This window comes from Thamnophis sirtalis, unplaced genomic scaffold (assembly GCF_051295495.1).
Source record: "Thamnophis sirtalis isolate CommonGarterSnake01/CBP01778 unplaced genomic scaffold, rThaSir2_p1.2 scaffold_6, whole genome shotgun sequence".
NCBI lineage: Eukaryota > Metazoa > Chordata > Lepidosauria > Squamata > Natricidae > Thamnophis > Thamnophis sirtalis.
The window spans coordinates 83,935,701-83,952,145 of record NW_028261386.1 but is presented as its reverse complement, the minus strand read 5'-3'; the positions used below and the strand labels follow the sequence as shown (position 1 = coordinate 83,952,145).

The window sequence follows — 16,445 nt, the reverse complement described above, 5'->3', positions numbered from 1 at the left end:
TAGCATGAATGTGGTTTAGAAGATCCTCCCTTCCTTGGGAGCTATAAAGGGAACAAAGGAAAATAAGTACTTTTAGACTTACAAGTTTCTGTTAATGTAACCTTACAATAAAATAAAATTAGCTCATTTGGTCACGTTTGGTCAGAACAGCCAAGTCTTTAATACCTTCCTAACCATCATGAAGATGGAGGCCATCTACAGCTCATATTATTCCAAAGAGAGGAACCATAATACAGAGCCATGAAGGACAGCAGGTTCTTCAAATAACATGGCCTAGGCCAAGAAGGACTTTATGGGTAATTACCAGTTTCTTCAACTGTATCCAAAAACTGATGGATAATCAATATAGCTTGCAGCAATAGAGTCACCTGGGGATAATGTCCACCAATTCCCATCCTACTACATTCTGAAGTTGTTTATTAGATTTTTATCCTACATTTATTACTTTATAAGTAGTTCAAGATGGCGAACAAGGTTCTAGTCTACTCTCAGTACATATACGGTCTCTGACTTTCTATCTTTACTGTTCACAAAATGTTAGCGTTAGTGGCTAAACACAAGGTTTACTCTTTTTGAGGACAAATCTGTCAATCGTAAATCTGGTTAGTCCTTTTTACATGAATGAAAACAATGCTTTTAAAAATGTTGTAGGTACATATATTGATCCTTCAAAAATATGCATTCAAATCAGAATTTTGTGAAGGGTTTAAATTGGGCAATTTTTCCTGTGTGATTTGCCTTAGTCTGCTCTGACATCAACAACTTGATGGGGAACACAATGGCTCAATAGTTAAGACTCAGGTTCAAGACTTGAATGCCATACAATGGGGGTGAACTTCCAAGTCACTGTTAACTCCTGGAGACTGCCTGGACTAGTCCCAGCAGTTCTTTTAAGGTTTTCAGAAATGTTTTGCTATTGCCTATAGAGCTGAAGAATGACTGACTGACACCAACTAGTTGGTCACCCAACTAGTTTTGTGCCAAAAATGGGATTAAAAATCAGTCTCCTGGTTCCTAGGGTGATGCCTTAACTGTGCCAAACTGGCTCTTTATCTCTACTTGTGCTTATATGCCACTGAATCCAGGCTTTGGTCCTGCAATAGAACTGTAAAAAAGATGTATGTCAAGGAAAAAAATTAAATATTTATGTACAATAAGAGAAAATCATGATTAAACCAGAAGGTTTTACTTTTTGCTGAATGTTACTGTTATGTGACAATAATCATAGTAACAAAACATTTATTACGTACCCTGCAGATTTGTGTTGAAAAATAGTAATGGTCTTTTCTGGAATAAGGCATTAATAAAATTTTGGGTAAAGTGTCACACAGTTGTGGCTATTTTGTAAATGAGATTCTTAATATTTAGTATTCGGTGTATTCCAGTTGTCCAAATCCAAACCCATACATTTTTGGAAAATTTTTGTGTTGTATATTTATACTTCATTATAGCCTTAGAAATACCTTAAGAAAATACAGGCAGAACATGATGGTGCTGTAGAAGTTAGTTACAGTAATTCAACTGTCCTAAAATAATACAAGTTCTTCAAAAAATGTCTTTTGCAACAGTCTATATTTAGCTTTAACTTTTGATCTTCTAGGCAGTGAAAATAAAATTTCCCTTTGTAACCTGGAATCTCTGTTAATAAAGGGCTTACATTAGCCTTAAGCAGAGGTCAGAATAAACTTTACATCACCAGAGGAACGCGGGGGTCATCGGGGTGGCTGGGGGGACCAGGGACACGGGAGTGGGTCGGAGCATAACAGTCACTACAGGGAGAGGCAGATACGGCGGGGACTTTAGGGCTGGCCATTACCGGGGAAGGAGGGTTCGCTATATTACAGAGATCCCTCCTTCCGGCCCTATGAGTCCCACTCCAAGGCCAGATGGCGTCAGTAATCAGCACCCTGGTCTCAGGCTGCTGTTGCTAAATGCCAGGTCTGTTGTTCACAAGGCTCCTCTCGTCTGGGACTTAATTGCTGACGAGAGGGCAGACCTGGCATGTATTACTGAAACCTGGCTGGGCACAGAAGGAGGAGTCCCCCTTGTAGAGATGTGCCCAGAAGGATTTCAGGTGCTTCATCAGCCGAGAGCCCAGGGAAGGGGTGGCGGTGTGGCTATTGTTATCCGGGAGTCTCTAGTACCTCGTAGGGTCCCTGCTCCGGAGCTTGTCGGGTGTGAGACTCTGCTGGTGAAGTTGGACCTCAAGGGTCAAGTGGGTCTGCTGCTAACGTACCTGCCTCCCAACTGCGTTGCAGCAGCCCTCCCCTCGCTCCTCGAGTCAGTAGCCGAGCTGGCAATTGAGTTCCCCAGGCTTATGGTTCTGGGGGACTTCAATTTGCCATCGCTCGGGGAACACTCTGATGGAGCGCAGGAGTTCATGGCTTCCATGACAGCCATAGGCTTGACCCAGGTAATTCGGGGCCCAACCCACTCAACAGGTCACATGCTCGACCTCGTATTTCTCTCGGAGCAGTGGATGTGTGATCTTGGTCTGAGGGGAAATGAGACCATGCCCCTGTCGTGGTCAGACCACTGCCTACTGAGGCTTGACTTCCGGAGGCCAAACCCCCACCGTAGGGAGGAGGAACCGAACAGGTGGTTCCGCCCCAGGCGACTGATGGACCCCTTGAGGTTCCAGACGGAGCTTGGGGTTATTCCTGATACTCTCGCCCACAGTTCGGCGGAGACTCTGGCTGCTGCCTGGTATTCGGCGGCATCGGAGTCTCTTGACCGGATTGCGCCACTACAGCCCCTCCGGGTCAGCGGATCCCAGAGACCTCCTTGGTTCACCGAGGAGCTCCGGGAGAAGAAGCGCCGGAGGAGACGCCTAGAGCACTTGTGGAGGTCCGATAAGTCCGAGTCGAACCGAGCACTATTAACAACTTGCACCAAGGATTACATCAGGGCACTTAGGGCAGCAAAAAGATCTCATATTGCCACCTTGGTTGCGTCCGCTGAGTCCCGCCCAGCTGCCCTGTTTAGGATAACCCGTTCCCTCCTAAATAGGAGGGATACGGGGGAACCCTTGCAGGGTAGAGCTGAGGATTATGCCCAATTCTTAGCGGACAAAGTTGCTCGGTTTCGGTCGGACTTGGACTCCACTGCTGCAGATCCAGCCGGGACACAAGAGGATAACTTGGCAAACCATCTCTGGGTTGAGTTTCAGGATGTTGCCTCTGGGGATGTGGACAAGGCCATTCGAGCTGTGAGTGCCTCCACCTGTATTCTGGACCCGTGTCCCTCCTGGCTGGTTGCCAACAGCAGTGAGGTGACACGTGGCTGGATCCAGGCGGTCGTAACCGCCTTCGGGAGGGGCACTTCCCCGCCGCACTTAAAGCGGCGGTGGTAAGACCCCTCCTGAAGAAGCCATCCTTGGATCCAGCCATTTTAAATAACTACCGTCCTGTCTCCAACCTTCCCTTTGTTGGGAACGTTGTTGAGAAGGTGGTGGCCTTCCAGCTTCAACGGGCCTTGGATGAAGCTAGCTACCTTGACCCCTTCCAGTCCGGCTTCAGACCCGGTTACAGCACAGAAACCGCTTTGGTCGCATTGACCGATGATCTCTGGAGGGCCAGAGATGGAGGCCATGCGTCCATCCTGGTTCTCCTTGACCTCTCGGCGGCTTTCGATACCATCGACCATGGTATCCTTCTGCGACGACTGCGGGAGGTGGGGGTGGGAGGCACTGTTTTGCAGTGGTTCTCCTCCTACCTCTCGGACAGGTCGCAGTCGGTGTTGGTGGGGGGGCAGAGATCATCCCTGAGGCCCCTAAAATACGGGGTGCCGCAGGTTTCGGTCTTATCCCCCCTACTATTTAACATATACATGAAACCGCTGGGCGAGATCATTCGGAGGCACGGGATAAAATACCATCAATATGCGGACGATACGCAATTGTATCTGTCCGCCCCGTGCCAACTCAATGAAGCGGTGGACGTGATGAACCAGGGTCTGGAGGCCGTTAAGAACTGGATGAGCGCTAACAAACTGGTACTCAACCCGGACAAGACCGAGTGGCTGTTGTGTTTCCCTCCCAACAATTTGGCTAATGTTCCATCTATCAGGCTGGGGGGGGTGTCAAATTTTATACCCCTCAGATAGGGTTCGTAACTTAGGAGTCCTCCTGGATCCACAGCTGACTCTCGATCATCATCTGTCGGCTGTGACCAGGGGGGCATTTGCCCAGGTTCACCTGGTCCGTCAGTTACGACCCTACCTGAATCGGGAGGCTCTCACAACAGTCACTCGAGCCCTTGTGATCTCTAGGCTGGAATACTGCAATGTGCTCTACATGGGGCTGCCCTTGAAGTGCATCCGGCGACTGCAGTTAGTTCAGAATGCGGCCGCGCGAGTGATAGTGGGCGCACCGCGGTTCGCCCACATAACACCCATCCTCCGCGAGCTGCACTGGCTACCTGTTGATCTTCGGGTGCGCTTCAGGGTGCTGTTGACCACCTTTAAAGCCCTTCATGGTAGTGGATCTGAGTACTTGAGAGACCGCCTTCTGCCGATTACCTCCCTCCGACCGATAAGATCGCACAGACTGGGCCTCCTCCGAATCCCATCCGCCAGTCAATGTCGACTGGCGACTACACGGAGGAGAGCCTTTTCTGTTGCAGCTCCGACCCTGTGGAACGATCTCCCCGTCGAGATACGCACCCTCACCACCGTCCAGGCCTTCCGCGCAGCCCTCAAGACCTGGCTCTCCCAACAGGCCTGGGGATAAGTCTCTAATTTGCCCCACCCGAGTGTTGAATGTTGAATGCAAGTTGTGTTTTTATTACTTTATTTGTTTGTATATTGTTTATTTTGATTTGCACCCCCTCCCTGGTGATTGTAAGCCGCCCTGAGTCCCCTCAGGGAAAAGGGCGGCCTATAAACCCTAATAAAATGACGGGGAAAAAAATGACAAATCACAAAAATCACATGTTAGTTCACTCAATCTCCTTACATTTAGAAGGGCATCATCACTTAGATAGCTTAGATATTATTAAATCTTCCTTCTAAAATTGCTGAGGAGAATATTCTGATTCTAGTGAAGGCCCATAGGTTAAGTTTGTACTACTATGATTTTGTCTAAAAGATCAATACATTTTAAAAGTTTGGCAGTGTTCACTTTGTGGCTCTGTATCATCGGTCTTTGGCTTAATTCTTTCCTTACCTCGATATAGTATATGCCAGTTGCTTCATTGAAAATTCCTAGTTTGCATAAAACTGCTCCACCGCTTGGATTTGTTTTCTTTCTAGTGGTGTTGATGATTGTCAGTTTAATCCTGATCCAGGTAAATACCACTGTTGGCCATGGTTTTCATTTTGTTCTAGAGGGACACCTTCTAATTTCAATGTTGCACTGAGGAAAATAACTTGGTATACCAGTAATTTAAAAAAAGTTCTTTAAAAGCCTATCTGAATTTTTTTTAGAGGTATTGAAGTTAGAAATAGAATGTTTTGGATACATAGAGAACATTCAATAATGTTTTTTTCATTAAATATATTGATTTTGATGGTAATGTAAGTTATCTGTCTGATGTCTATGTAGAGATTGTTTTAGAACAGCTAGTTTGTGTACTGTTTTACATTTTTTAATATAACATTGAGGAGACAAAACCAAAGTAAGATCCGTTCATGAAAACAAAACAGATTTGAATGAATAAATAAACTATACATTGTGCTTAATATGAATAATGAATGAGTGCAATTTTCTGCTGTTGAAAAGCAGGAGGTATATGGAAGGAATTATAATTGGTTGTGTTTGTTAGTAATAGTAATAGTAATAGTAATTTGAAATTTCTGTGACATACTATCTGCATATTGCTTAGTAATAGTCATAATAATTTTTACTTTTAAATTTAGAAAGGTGTTAAATTATGTGAGAATATTTATGATAATTATGTATTCTTAAAAACTGAATGAATGTTTCCTATTTAATAATTACTGTTCTCTTCAGCTATTTAATGATTTATTTGTTTGTTTATTCATTTATTGGACTTTATACCACTTCAAACTTAACCATTGCTGAAGTACCTAGCAGTCAATATGCATTGGAAAAGTAGTGTTCAATAGTTAAATAAACTTTACAAGTTTGTCCAATTAGTCCATTGAAATCTTAGTATAGGAAAAGTCATTGCACCATTGGATTCAGCCACTAGTCCAGGGACGTAAATGAAAGCAACTTTTCCAGAGATTTGTCCAACCTCAATTTAAACATGTCCAGCAATAACTTCAAATACACCAAATCTCCAGGAAGTTGCTTTCATTATTCATCTACTAGGTAATTTAATTGGAAACTACTTTTGTGTAACAGTTCTATTGTTTCATATCCTGCATCCTGGAATGAAAGAGATCTTGATTGTTTTCCAAGTGCTTCAAGTATTTGGAGAATGGATATCATATACTTCATCATTCTTTCCTTCTTAGGGCTAAATGGTTATTTAGATCTCTTCATAAGAATTATGAAGTTGCTAGTTCCCTGATTAACTTTACCATCATTCTTTGAATCTTTTTCACATGACTAAAATTCATTTTAAAGCATGATCTCCAGAAACTGCATTTGCCACTTTTGTACCCAAATCACACTGCTGACTCACATTCATTATATAACCAGGTTTTTTATTCCTATATTCATGTCACAAATACTGTTGCAAAGCCAATTATTCTCTATTCTTATCAGAACTGAATTTGGTGAGGTAGGAACCATTGCTTATCTTCCCTATCCTGAGATATTATGGTTCTGTCTTTGCCATTATCATATTTTTGTGAGAAGTAAATTTGATAAGAATACTTCCTACTTCCTCATCTGAAACTTTAATTAAAAAAAATAGGTCAGTTCAGAGCTCAGGATTGTGAATTCTCACTGAATTCCTAAATTTACTTTGAAAAAGAGCCATTGATAGGCATTTTCAACTGTATTCAGCTTCTATCTTTAGAACATTATTATGCTCATGGTAGAAAATTTTTCAGTAGAAGTAATTTAATAATTTAGCAGCTTACATATCCAGAAATAAGTTCCCTCTAATTTACTTGTAATATTTCTGTAATTTGTTTTCTACAAGGATCTATAATTATCTGAGAGTATTAGGGGAGAAAAGAAGCCAGTACACTAAAGTTGAAAGCTACAGTCTGGCTTTTACCTTTATTAAACCTGATTCAAGTTGTAAAAATGCATTAGAAACAGAACAAAACACAAGAAATATCACCCTGAAGAATTTGTACTGAACAAGTTCCAAGGGGCCAAAGCTAGAAAATAGTGCCAGCTGAACTTTACAAGTGAACTGAGCCAGAGATTTAGTATGAAATATTAAAGCTGTTTCTAGTTTGGTCCTTGAATCAGCTTAAATCTTAAGTGGGGCATCTGTAGGTATGCGATATTTCAAGTGTTACCGTATGTATTTCTATTGCTAGCAATATTATATTCACAATAAAATAAAAATAGTATATAGATAGTTCTCGATAAACTACAATTGAATCCAACATTTCCATTGCTAAGCAAGACATTTATGACCTTTCTTGCCATAATTGTTAAGTGCATCACTGCAGTTGTTAAATTAGTAACACAGTTGTAATCTGGCTTCCTCATCGACTTTGCTTGTCAGAAGGTCACAAAAGGTGATCACAGGATACTGCAACTGTCATAAATATGAGCCACTTGCCAAGTGGCTGAATTTTGATCACATGACCATGGGGATGCTACAATGGTCATAAGTGTAAAAAGCAGTCATAAATAACTTTATTCAGTGTCATTGTAATTTAGAACAGATATGTTAAGTGGAGGACTCCCTACAATGAAGAATGATCTCCCTTGTCAGAATTCTTTGACAGCCTATTCATTGCTTTTGTGTTTCTTTATAGATTGTTAAATGAACATTTGGGTTTTTTAACACCATTTTATTGACATGAGGATGCAATAAATCTAGTATCAATATATATTGAAGTAAAACTTAATTTGGAATACAGTATTTAGTTTTGCAGTCCTTTTTTAAAATAGCATTTTAAAGGTAATTTAACCTTAACACTATTATTTTGTTCCTAAACTTGGTAGATGTTACCAACTACTAATTTAGAACAGATCAGAGAGCAAATAGTTGTCATTGAGATAACACTATTATTGAGACAACAACAATAAAAACAATAAAAATCATTGATTAGATGTGGGAAAAGACAGGTACCCTTAAAACATGTTGCATCTTCCCCTTTCTCATCTCTGCTTGTTTCTTTAACACTGTGCTTGTTTCTTTAACACTTGCAACATTCAAGGATTCAAGGGCTCTCTATTGTTTAGTTTATGAATAGACTAAATTTCATGTGTAAAAAAGAAGTGGATTTGGTTAAAAAGGAAACTTCCTAAACTTTTTAAAAAAAAAAACATGGATGTCATTCTAAAATACTAATATCACCTTTAATTAAAACCTAATGATGAAGCCTAAAATTTGCATTGCTAATTTGTAATTCCTCAAGTGTATAAAAAAGAGTGCATATGCATGAAGCAACCCATTTTTAAAGCACTAGAATTTATAGCCAGGAGTGTCCTTTCTGATTTAATTCAGAGTTCTCTTTAGGCTTGGATTCTGTACAAACATCCAGATTAAATACAGCCTTATTTCTATCCAGATATGACATATGTTAGTTTTTGAGATGGCAAATCTGTTATTTTATGAGTAAATTAAGTAATTCCTTTCTTCATTTTTTTATTTTAATAATGGAACTAAATTCAGATTATCTAGGCACCATTCTTTCATTATCAGGCTTTTAACTACTAGTATTATTCTGCATTCATTACATATTTACCACTGTGAGTCTTCATTATTTATTATTTATACTGCTATTTCAAGCTGAAAAAATTTACTGATCTATACTTCATATGAGGGATGTTATACCTAGTTTGATATTAACCAAATCAATTTTTGAATTGGAAAACTTTTAATAGCTATAAAGCTGTGATTTAGTAAATGAAGCTAAACTATTGTGTAATTGATTTTTCATACATTTTCCTGAAAATTATAATAAGTTTAAATAAAATATTTGATTACATTATTTAATAGCAATAGCAGTAGACTTATATACCGCTTCATAGGGCTTTCAGCCCTCTCTAAGCGGTTTACAGAGAGTCAGCATATTGCCCCCAACAATCTGGGTCCTCATTTTACCCACCTCGGAAGGATGGAAGGCTGAGTCAACCCTGAGCCGGTGAGATTTGAACCGCTGAACTGCTGATCTAGCAGTAGCCTGCAGTGCTGCATTTAACCACTGCGCCACCTCGGCTCTTATATTTATAATATATTATTTATTTTAGAATATTAAAGTCTGTGCAAAAGTAAGTGTTGAATCTCCCTCTACTTTCCTTGTCATATCTTTTCATAATAGTGGAATTTTAACTTCATTAATTTTAACTACATATTAGTAATATTGAGATTACTTTTTGAAATATTAATATCATCATATTCAGTTTTATATGCTACAATATTCTATACATTTTTATATAAGAAAATGAAAGAACCGTGTAAGTTTTATAAACCAAAACTGAACTGGTGACTCATTGATGACAATGAGGTCTTTAAATTAACGTCTTAATATATTTTAGTTATATATTAAAATAGAATGGAAATACTCATTTTCCATATTAGTTCATTGAAAGATTCCAGTAACTACTGTTGTTATCATAGAAGCAATTAATTATTAATTGAAGAATATGTAAAGTTTTGAAGAGTTTCCTATATTTTCATATAATGTTCCTTAATTAATCTAATGCCAGATTTGGTCGACCTGGAGTTGAATGCTACTGCCAACATGATAGTGGTGCTGCAGTAATCCAGCTTCAGTTTTTGATCAATGAGGTTTGTAAGCTTGTGGTATAACTCATATCTGATTCCTTTAACAAGGGGTTGTTTTTATTTTGGTAGATAAATAATTCAGAAACTTGTTCTGTTGTAGTGGGTGGCTAATTGCTATCAATGGTATTTTAAAAAGTAAGAAGAATTTGCTGATTTGCTTGATTAAACTCCCCCCCCCAAAAAAAATAGGTAAACAATGTTTTTAACTTAAAAATTGCTATGTGTAAAAATTAGTTAATTATAAATATTTTCATCTATCCAAATGTTATTTTTAACAGAATACTGAATGTGAATATTTAAAATCCTTAAGATTATGTGTCCTTTCCTCTCTTGGTAGTGTTTGCTTGTGATTGTTGATGTTTTTATTTGTACTGTTTTTTATTATTAAATGTGTTTAATTATTACAGTATATATGATAAAATGAACAAATGACTCTGCCTGATCGAAGCAATTATTGGATAATAAGTTGTAAGAATTTCTGTTAGCGTATACACTTGGTAAAATGGCAAATCATATTTTCTCATTCAGAGCCACTTTTACTTGTACACTGCCTCTTTAAGCATATAAATAAAGGTGATCAGAAGAACTTCATTTTTCCAACATTCTTTTCAAAGTTACTATGAGATTCTAATATTAAATTATTGACTCTAAATGACATAATCAAAAATAAATGAAATGGATCTTGCCACTTTGTATTTACAAAACCAATAACTTCAAATATATTGATTTTACCCTTCAATTGCTACCATGGAACTGGTCTTCCTAAAAAGGACAGCGTCCCTAAATCTCTACAGATTTTAACTGTATTTTCTCTTTTAAGGGTGCCCTTGTGAGTGCCTTGGCTGATGATACCTTACATTTATGGAACTTGCGTCAGAAAAGACCAGCTATATTGCATTCCCTGAAATTTAACAGAGAAAGGTAAATAAATAAATACACACATATGCACACACTCATACATATATTGTTTTCATGTTATATGATCTGGCTGCCTTTTCAAAAACTCTCAACCCTTAGGTTGTAATTATTAAATTCTGATTGTGTTCCTTGATTGCCTACAAGCTACTTATACAGTTTTCGTGACTTTCTCCCTGGTTCTAAAAATCACATTTTGTTGCTTTTATGTTTTAATCACATCAAATGATTGTGTATCCACCTTCTTTTTTAAGTCTTGTGAGCAAAATGCACGGTATTAATTGCAGTATAAATCCATGGGGATACACACACACAAATCAATTACCTACATAAGGAAGTTCAGGAGCCTTAGGTGATCAAATCTAAGCCTTAGGTGAACAAAAAAACTAAGTAACCTATTAGATGACTCTTGAATATGTGCCTATTAAAACACCAAGAATTTAAAACTTATATTTACTACCAGAGTTCAATTCCTGGTTGACAGGAAAAAAAAATCTCACCTACATATGTCTGATAAATCATAAATAAGAAACCAGTCAAGTGTAGCCTCCTGGTGGTCATTATGAATAAAAATACTACACATGTCTAAAAATAGAAATTTTTCTCCACCCCAACAAGGGGCATGGAAGTAATATGAAACCTCATGAGGCCATGGCATATGTAATATCTCTCTGGTTTGAATGCCGATGAAAGAAAGGTGGATTATATATTCCATTCTAAGATGAAAGAATTGTAAAGATAGTGATATTGACTAACAACTCTTAATGAAGAAAACTCATGGATTCTGAAAAGTATGACCATATCGGTACTCTTTTCACCAGAAACAAATATTCAGTTAATCTATTTGTAATTTGAAGTTGCAGGGAGACAAAATTCTTTTTTCAATAAGTCAAACAAGGCCTTTTCAGTTATACGATATTCTAGAAATTGTTCTAACACAGGTTTATATTAGATACTTGTAATTGTTCCCAATCAAACTGACTGACAAAATTTGGCTGTTCAGGGTAATATTGTGCTCCTGAAAATGTTAAGCTATTTTTCCAAGCTACCTGGCAATGCAGATCAACTGTTTGTTCTTGTCTATGGAGATTCTCAGTCATCCAGGTCATGGTTGTTTTAAAAGTGCTTTTTCAAAAGGGAAATTGACTTTGTTTATTCCTTGATAAAGATGTTTCACTTCACATCCAAGAAGCTTCTTCAGTTCTGTTTGTTCTTTTGAGTTAATAGATTATGCCTTTTTGATGGGATCAGAATTGGACAGCTGGGAACAATGGAGATACCTTCATTAAGGTCTAATCTCTGGCCCTGCTGGATCAAATTTAACAAAATTAATCATATTTTCCTAGATATGTGCTATTTTCCTAGATATGTGGACAATGATGGAAAGTTGAAAGACTAAGATTAAAAACATAATAAATGCAGCTTGTAAATGTTTGGTGAGGTTATGGCATTTCCTTCCTTTTCATGCTAATTAATTGTTCATTCTTCAATCTTAGACTATTAGATCAGGAAGAGGTATTAACTGTTTACCCTCTGTTTTGATCTTCCTTCTACAATTCTACAATTAAGGTAATCAAGGAATTAGGGTGACTGCTTACTTAGTGTCAGTGAGGTTGTTGGTAGACTAGAGGCTTGTGAGAGCAAACAGTATTTTTGTGATTGCTGTTAGGATTACACTGTTAGAATAGGGAGTAGTTGCCATAATTTGCTGCCTACTAATAAGATAGTATCTATTGTACAGATAGTGATGAGAGGTCCTGGCTCACAGGTAATCAAATCCAATGATGCCTAATCTTAGCTTGTTCCTTAAAGCCAATGCATAGTTAGGATTAGACAGGAGAAAGTACACAAAGATTTTTTGTGAATTGATTTAGTTGTTGTCCTTTATTTGTAACATTTCCAGAATAAAACAACACGTTTCTCAGAGAATATTAACTATGCAAGGAACATTTAGTCAAAGCATACAAACCGTTCTTCAGTTTCCCTTTTCTTTTGTCTAGTGAGGAATACAGTGAACTGTTTTATGGCTAATTTTTCTATGATATAAATCATTAACTATCTCCATGCTGCCATAGTTTTGTTTTTGCTGCTGTATGTTTCTATTTTAAATTAGCTATTGCTATGTATATAGCAGCTACTAAATTCTCTATAGAGTTAATCAGGGTTTAAGGTACAGTTTAGTCAATAATCTAGTGCAACCATTATTATCATCTTGTCTCTGGATATTGGTGCATGATAGGCAGAACCCCTGTCACATTAATTTCCTCTCTAGTGTATTAAATCACTCAGGAAAGCAAGTCTCTTCAGCAGACATACTACTTAAACCTATCTTTGCCAGCTAGTCATTTTTGTTTTTCTTATTTCCTCTGACTTCAATCACTTTTTGACAGTTCCTTAGCATGTTTCAGTTTCTCTTACCAAGAAATACATTGTGCTTATGAAAAACTTGGTTTTTTTCTAAGCTGTTTCCCAGACTTAAGATATCACAAGTAAAGTTTAGGTGTGTGTCTGATCATGTAACAGTATGGTAAACAGCATTTATCTTTTCCACTCAGTCATACTGTAGCTTTATTCTCTTAGGTAATCACTTTTTTCTTGTTTTTTTGCTATGGTGATGCTAATGTTACTTCATCTTTACTGTCATTTCACTCCCTATAAATTATGGCTACAATACTTTGTGCCGTTTGTGGACATAATTTGTGGACATAATTTATTAAAATCAGTAGAGCTTGCTTTTAAATAAAGGCACAATTGTGATAGATTAAGAATATTTTGTATATGAACATAGAATAGCAATAGCAGTTAGACTTATATACCGCTTCATAGGGCTTTCAGCCCTCTCTAAGCGGTTTACAGAGTCAGCATATATTGCCCCCAACAACAATCTGGGTCCTCATTTTACCCACCTCGGAAGGATGGAAGGCTGAGTCAACCCTGAGCCGGTGAGATTTGAACCGCCGAACTGCAGAACTGCAGTCAGCTGAAGTAGCCTGCAATGCTGCATTTAACCACTGTGCCACCTCGGCTCTTAATATTAAGAATATTAAGCGATAAATCTCCACTTGATTGTGAAAGTTGGTAATAAGTCTGAGCAAGGTATTGCCTTCAGTTTGGAGTATAAAATATGTATATATAGTAATTGATCTTATATTACTAGAATATCAATTGACAATGTCTACCTATGATTTTTCTTTAGTGCCAATGATTAAATTGGAATTGAACTGTTTAGGCTATGTAGCATAATGTTGTTATTGCTATATATATGTACCTAATTGTACTTTTAAATAGAAGTATCTGGGATTGGTCTTGAAATCATTTGAATAAGAGCTCTAAATAGTGAATATATTTTATTTATTAAATTTCTATATTACCCATTTCAACTAAGTGTTCTGGGCAGTTTACAAATAAAAAACATAAAAAGAGATGTAGTTAAAAACAAAATTAAACAGAATTTTAAAAAGTTAAAAATTTGAAAATTCTAAAAGTTTAAAAAGGCAGAGGGAATGTCTTCAAGCTGCCAATCACCTCTAGAATTGCATGCAATTTTTAGAGCCTCATGCCAGTTGGCAGAACCAGGTCTTGATGCTCTTCTGGAAGGCAGAAGAGTGGGGACTCATTTCACCTCTGGGAGCAAGATATTCTATAGGGCAGGGGCAACAGCAGAGAAGGCTCTCTTTCTAGACTCTGCCAGTCAAAGTTCTTTAATTTACAGAATCCATAGCATATTCTGTGTGCTTGACTAGGTGGGACAGGTCAACAAGTTCCTGGGTGGGGCAGGTAGCCCTATGTAGAGCACTTTGCAGTAATCTGTACTGGAAATGATTAGGGCATGAGTGACAGAAAGAAGGACATTTTGATCCAGGAAGGGGCACAACTGATGCATAATACAAGCAGGAGCTGTGAGTCCAAGAGAGCTTCCAGATTACACACCAGATTCCAACCCTACCCAATCCCAGATAAAAGAAAAAAGAGACCCTACCTATCATCTGTATTTGCTTAAAACCTATTGTTTTGCATCCAGACCCCTACAACCTTAAAATACCACTTCACAAGAACATCCATAACATCACTGCACCAGGGATGGGAATGTATTAGTGGATATCATCCATATACTGACAATCCCATGTCATCCAATGGTGACTGATGATCTTACCCAAAGGCTTCATGTAGATGTTAAAAGAGAGAAAACAGAGCCCTGGGTCTTGTGGCACCCCATAAAGTAAGGATATGGGCTGGATCTCTCACTGCCTATCAGCACCCATTGGGACCAGCTTCAAAGAAGGAGGTGAATGAGCAAGACAGAGGTTCATGCACTGCTCTGACAAGAAAGCCATCTCTGGTGTATAACCACTGTTTCAAGCTGAGATAGGCCCACGGCCACCATGGTAGCAATAAATTCCCAAACTTCTTCCAAGGGCAACAAATTGAAGTTTCCCAAGACATCTGCCTGGATAACTCCACTGCCCAATTATGTACACTTTCATACACACATAAACATCCAAATTCAGCTCTGTCCCCTGGGCTCTCACTCTATGGAAGGAAGGTTACCCCACCCCACCAGTCGTTCCCCCAGGTTGAATTGCTCTCATGTTGGGTCCCCACATAAGCCAGTTCTCACAGGGTCTCAGCCACCAGCCTCAGATGCCCAGATTGTCGGTCTAGCTAGCCACTGTTTGCTGTTTTTGGTATGACTGCAAGTCGGCAATCTCACTACAGGCCACAGGCCCACCCCTCCAGTGTTATTGCTGCCACCACCCAAATTGCTGCTACTGTTGGGTGCTAGCTGCTAGCCTGTTGCCCCGTCCTCCTATGGAGATCCAGCAACTTTCTTGGGCCTATTGAATCACTTGATCATTGCCTGTTCCAGCCTGCTGCTCCATCCAATTACTGGCTTAAGCCTGGTCCAGGCCTCTGTCTGGGTAACCCAATTAGGAACCCTCCAACTTCTTGCCTGGGAAAGCTCAGTTGCATATTGCCCTTTCCTCGCTGCTACTCACAGCTCACAATTTCCTAATTGTTCTGCCCCCCCCCCCCCCCCCCAGGGAGGCACCGACTGCTTGGGTACTGAATGCTCCAGCCGTTCTGTCATTATGATACATCTTCTGAGTTAGTATTCATAATGGCATTTTTAAATGATGGATTTTGTCTTATAAATTACAACTAGTACAAAATAATGTAGCTAGGTTGCACAATAGGCAAATTATAGTAAATTATTTCATCTATACTGAAGTTATTGGACTGGCTATAAATTTTCTTCCAATTCAAGGTGAAGAAATCTGCCATAGTATACAAATCTATATATAGCTAGGATCTGGATATCAAGTGGTATGCTTACTCCCTATCAACAAAGATGTGGCAAAGATGCCAGCTTGAATTTGCCAGGACTGCTGCCTGTTCATTACACATTTACTTGAAGGAGGGTATTCTCAAACACTATAGTTGTAGAATCTTCTCTGTTTTGGCACCACACTTCCATTACTAGTTTAAGACCTATCTATTTACTTTACTGAGTTGATACTGCTATACATTTTCTGTTTAAATTTTTAATAACTGTCCTGTAGTCAGAGTTTTAAGATTTAAGTATCTTTGATTACTAATAATTTAATTTATAAAAAATACATTTTTGAAGTATTCTTTTTCTTGTGATCAGTTTTTTTAAATATGTATAATTGAATATTGTGATTATTAAAAAGCAGTGTA

At 38.5% G+C, this 16,445-nt stretch overlaps 1 protein-coding gene across 4 annotated transcripts in view; it reads left to right on the top strand.

Annotated features, from left to right (window-relative positions):
* STXBP5 (syntaxin binding protein 5) overlaps positions 1-16,445 on the top strand; it is a 150,668-nt gene that overhangs the window by 48,257 nt on the left and 85,966 nt on the right. For all 4 annotated transcript variants that reach the window (XM_014073881.2, XM_014073880.2, XM_087718318.1 and 1 more), the window contains exons 3-4: positions 9,752-9,833; positions 10,651-10,751. In XM_014073881.2, coding sequence (XP_013929356.1) covers positions 9,752-9,833; positions 10,651-10,751 — 183 coding nt within the window. The remainder of the gene's footprint in view (positions 1-9,751; positions 9,834-10,650; positions 10,752-16,445) is intronic.